Here is a 5,379-nt window from a genome sequence, read left to right as displayed (position 1 = left end):
CGATAGATAGTGACGAAGTTATAAATTGTAATTTTCCACAACGTGCATCATTTTTCAACAAGCAGGTGTATTTCTAGGAGATATAAAATTTTGATTAAGTTTTAAAGCACCAAAAAATCTACAATGTTGCTAAAAGGATTACATATTCATATCTTTTTTTTTTTTCATAGAATTATTTAACAATAATTTTATTTAAAACAAACTAAATTGAAAATCACGTTCAAGACCAATTAACGTGCTCACACAACTTTTTCCTTGATATTCGGAAATACCTGTTAGAATCATTACAATTACTAAGCAACTATGAAAAAAAAAAAATAAGAAAACTCTTCTTGCTGAGTCAACTAAAAGAAAGAGATATTTTTTATTTCACTAATATCTTTTTAATGGCACACAAATCGTTTTTAATCCAACCGCAATGTGTAAATCACATGTAGTTTTAAGAAATACTTGAGTCGTCTGGACATTAACCAATATTAAATATGTATCAACAAATACACATAGCTGCTAAGAATTTATGTTTATATTTCTACATGTATATAAACTAATCTGAATAAAATTACAAAAGAGAGCAAATAAGGGTATTACAAGTTTATATCTTTAAAAGGACAACACTCATAAAGTTTTGAGTCACACCCGCTTTTCAAGGAGGGAATTAATCGTCTTTAAACTTAAAAGTTTGCAAAAAGAAGCCCGCATTATTGCTCAAGGCGGGTGTTGGCATATATAAAAGATGATAATTTTTTCAATGTTCCCGCAGAAGTCAGTTTAACGACGGAAACCAAACGAATTGGTTTATTATCGGCTTCTTTTTGTATAACATTTAAATAACAAGATTGAGATAAAAGAATATTAAGGATAATGAAGCGAATATTAACGTTTTGTTTTCTAACGTGTCTACTTTTAGTCGGAGTTATTTGCAGATCAGTGCAACCTAATACCAAACACCAAATTCGTCTCAACGCTGTGAGTAATTTTTTAAAAAATTAATTGAAATAGTGATTGAGTTTAAAACAAACTGTTCTTAATGATAAGCTGGAACCACTTAAATAACGAGATTTTGTTAATTGGGTTGTGAAAACAATAGAAATAGTTGACCCTGAGTTAAATATTTTTAAAAGTTGTGTTATCGTTAGTGTTTTGATTTCATCGTTAAATAATAAAAATATTTTTTAAATTAATTTTATTTTTTATTTCCAGTTAGAGTTTATGAAAAAATTTGGTTACTTACAACCGGATACTGAATCATCAGCGGCTTTATATACAGACGAAAGTTTATCAAACGCACTTAAAGAGGTTCAAAAATTTGGTGCTATTCCACAAACTGGAAAATTAGATGAAGAAACTATAAAGGTACAAAATTATTTCTTATAAATAATAAAAGAATATTAATTTTTACTGATTTTTAGTTAATGTCGAAACCAAGATGTGGCCTCCCAGATAAAGATTCACACCAACGCGCTAAAAGATTTACTTTAGGTCCAACTTCTTGGAAAAAGCGCAACATAACTTTCTTGTATGAACAACAAACTCTTTTTGAACCCTTTAATAATTATTTTTATTCTTTTTAGTGTTGCAAACGCTCCTTATAGTTTGGGGGAAGAGAAGGTAGCCCAAGATATTCAAACTGCTTTAGATTTATGGGGCAGATACTCTAATCTTAATTTTAAAAGACATGGAAGTCCTGATGCTGATATTATTGTTTCTTTTGCAAGTGGATATCATTCTGACTAGTAATATTATATCTTATTGTATAATTTAATTAATTCATTATTTCTAATTTATGTATTAATAACTTTTTTTTTATTAACATTAATTATTAAAAATCATTTTTTAGCTTACCTTTTGATGGTCCAGGTGGTGTTTTAGCCCACGCTTATTTCCCCCAAACATATGGAAGTTTATCTGGAGACGTTCATTTTGACGCGGATGAAAATTGGACTCAAGATGATACGGATGATGGTACACAAACTTAAAAAAAAAATTTAGATCGTTTTAACAATCCTCATTTATAGGACACCACTTCTTAGCAGTTGCTGTCCACGAATTAGGACATTCCTTAGGTTTATCTCATTCCCCAGATGAAAATTCAGTAATGTTTAGTTATTATAAAAGTCGTGGTAATTCTATAGCTTTAGGATATGATGATGTTTTAGCTATGTATGAGTTATACAGTAAGTTTTTTATGAATTAATTTTATAATTTTAATTTATAAAAATCTTGTAGTAAAACGAGATCCATTTGAAAATGATAGGGAAGTGGAGAAACACGAATCTAAAGATAGATATAATAGTTATGACGAAAAAGAGAAAAGTGATGAAGAAACGACTACCTCAACTACAACTTCAAAACCTACAACAACGAGTAACGAAAGTGCTGAAAAAAAAGAATATCGAATAACTACAGAGACTTATTATACATTCGAAGGAGATACGGAATCCGTAGAAACCCATAAAAACCATGACCAATTTCATGGGATTCCCCCGAAAATGCCCGATATTTGCCAAGGAAACTTCGATGCCGTTGCAACTTTAAGAAATGAATTATTTGTATTTAAAGACAAGGTAAATAATTAATATTATTAAAATAATTTAAAAAAAATACTTGTATCATAGTTTTTATGGAGATTAATTGATAAATCTGAACTATTCCCTGGTTATCCAATTCCAATACGACAAATGTTCCCGTTACCGGAAGAAATTAATAAAGTTGATGCAGCATACGAACGCCCGGATGGAAATATAGTTATATTTGCAGGTATTATTTTTTTTTTCATCAACCCAACTCTTTTTTTATTTAAAATTTTTAGGTAAATCTTACTGGATTTTTAATGGTGGTACATTTATCGAAGGAAGTCCGCTTCCTTTAACCACTTATGGTCTACCCGATTATTTAGATAAAATAGACGCGGTTCAAACGTGGTCGAAAAATAGTAAAACTTACTTATACCGCGGTGATAGATTCTGGAGATATAACGAAACGAGTAAAACCATAGACGAAGGTTACCCAAAACACATGGAAGCGTGGCCAGGAGTTCCCCAAGATTTAGACGCGGCAAATACGTGGAAAGACAACGTCACATATTTTTTTAAAGGAAAATCTTATTGGAGATTCGACAACAATTGGGTTAAAACGACCGATTTATCACCACTTCCGGCACCGCAAATTTGGTTGGGATGTCCCAAAGAAGAAGATTTACTTGCTTAATCAATGAGTTCATTTTCGGTGGTTTTTATTGTTTATAAATTTATGTAATAATTTAAGATATACAGGGTGTCTCAGCGAGACCGGTCATTAGACGTTTTTGAGGTTCTGGCCAAAATAAAAATTTGAGAATTCAGATTTAAGTATTATCAATTACGTTCTCTTGGACTAAAATATTTTACTTCCGGTTATACCGGAAGTCGCAACCTACTTTATTTTTTTTAAATGGAACATCCTGTATATTTTTACATATTTGGATTTGTCTATTTTCAAGGTTTATAAATAACTTTACTTTTTGCAATTTGATTTGGTAACTCTAACTTTGATAACTCGTTCTCGAGTTATGCAAATTTTTCTAGAAAAATCTGCTCCAGTGGACATTTGTTCAAAAAATCATAGAACACTCGATTTTTGAGATATCAATTTAGGATTCAGAACATGCTTAAACAACATGATGGAGTATGTTTTGGTGCCGAGAACGGCTGTCTAGATCGTTTGGTCACTTTACTATGACACGTTAACTTTTCGAAATTTGGAAGCACCATAACTTCATTTTTTTAAATGGAACCCCCCATATTTTATACGCCGATCATACGCCGAAGACGACTAAGTAGTCTTCGGCGTCTCATTTTACACCTTTTATATCCCATATGTCCTATACCAAACATTAATAGTTTAAGAAATAATTAGGGTTTTTTGAAAAATGCTCACATATCATATCGATATTAACCTAGTGTGCCATGGAAAACAAATGTTTAATGACTTCTTGACAAACGTCAAAGTCTGATTTACGTTGTTTGATGCTTGTGAGTCTAAAACCAGTTAAAATGGATATTAATAACGTAAATAATGTTTATACAAATGAAGAAATCCATAATTTATTTTTTGTGCACGAAAAGTGCGACTAAGTTCTTAGTAGAACTTGCAGAATGTTTAGTGAAAATTATCCACATTTATCTCCGATGACAAAAGGTAAATTTAGAGGAATAGAAGCAAATTTTGTACATTTTGGACGAATTAATCACGTGTTAAACTGACCAAAAAATGTAGTAGATAATGCAACGGAAGAGGTAAATACCTTGGCTTATTTCGAGCCCAGTCCCAACACCTCAATTCGAACTGCCAAAGAAGATTTGGGAATCATACTACGAATTTTGTCGTGCTTTTCATGCATAAAAAATAAATTAAGAATTTCTTGATTTGTGTAAATATTACTTTCGTTATTGTTATCGATTTTAACTCTTTTCAGTACTAATATTAAGGGACCTAACAGATAATTATTAGCTCACATGCAACAAGTGACGTAAACAAGTGAGTCTTTGACAAGAACTGATTGAGAAGGCTTGTTTTTCATGGCACATTAGGCTAAATATCCATATGATGTGTGCATTTTTCAAAAAACCCTAATGATTTCCCAAACTATTAATGTTAGGTATGGGACATATGGGATATAAAAGATGTAGAATGAGCAAAGCTCGGATATTTCGGTACCGTCTCAGTAGCGTCGACAGCGTAGAACCTATGGGGCACGATTGTAAATGACCACCCGATATACCGTTCCGATCGCTCACACATCTACAAGCACGCTAGGCCTGCATTTATCCGTGTTGCGTTCCGAGTATTCATTTAATATCCTTGTTATCTTCGTTAAAGCCATTTATTTTTATGAATTAGAATTGTACGAATGTTTCAGTTTTTATAATTTCAAACCGATTGATTATTTTATTTAATTATCATCGAATATTTTCTTGATTTTTGTTAATTAGAAGTGCCTTGTTGTTTTAGGTTTTGTAGTTTAAAACTACTTCTATTAAGAGTTAATTTTTTGATTTTTATTAACTGAATTACCATATTCAGCCCTATTGTTTTAGTTTTTATAATTTATTTCAATGGCACACTTAATAGCGACTTTTGGCGATACGTTCACATTAATTGACGATAATGTAGTATTTTGCAACTGCTGTTCGGAAAATATCGTGTTTCTTGCAAAGCGGCAGAAATTGCAGGTGCATATAGATACCAAAAAACATCAGCAAAACATGAAGGGACCATCAAGCAAAGAATTTTTTGAAGACATATGCCAAGCTTTTGTATCGGCGAATATACCTCTTTCAAAGCTCAATAATCCTAGTTTACAAGATTTATTTAAAAAATATACCGGGCGAAAACTTCCTG

The 5,379-nt window shown here is 31.4% G+C and overlaps 1 protein-coding gene across 1 annotated transcript; it reads left to right on the top strand.

The window, feature by feature from the left end:
• Positions 1-572: 572 nt before the first annotated feature.
• LOC111419232 (matrix metalloproteinase-16-like) lies at positions 573-3,342 on the top strand. Its single transcript, XM_023052016.2, has 9 exons — positions 573-966; positions 1,201-1,353; positions 1,410-1,516; positions 1,572-1,733; positions 1,838-1,962; positions 2,016-2,174; positions 2,227-2,564; positions 2,616-2,757; positions 2,810-3,342. Exons 1-9 carry the CDS (start codon positions 862-864, stop codon positions 3,205-3,207), a joined length of 1,689 nt encoding a protein of 562 aa, XP_022907784.2. The 5' UTR covers positions 573-861; the 3' UTR covers positions 3,208-3,342.
• Positions 3,343-5,379: the final 2,037 nt, after the last annotated feature.

This window comes from Onthophagus taurus, chromosome 2 (assembly GCF_036711975.1).
Source record: "Onthophagus taurus isolate NC chromosome 2, IU_Otau_3.0, whole genome shotgun sequence".
Lineage (NCBI taxonomy): Eukaryota > Metazoa > Arthropoda > Insecta > Coleoptera > Scarabaeidae > Onthophagus > Onthophagus taurus.
The sequence above is the reverse complement of the archived record's forward strand: the minus strand, read 5'-3'. Positions and strand labels throughout refer to the sequence as shown.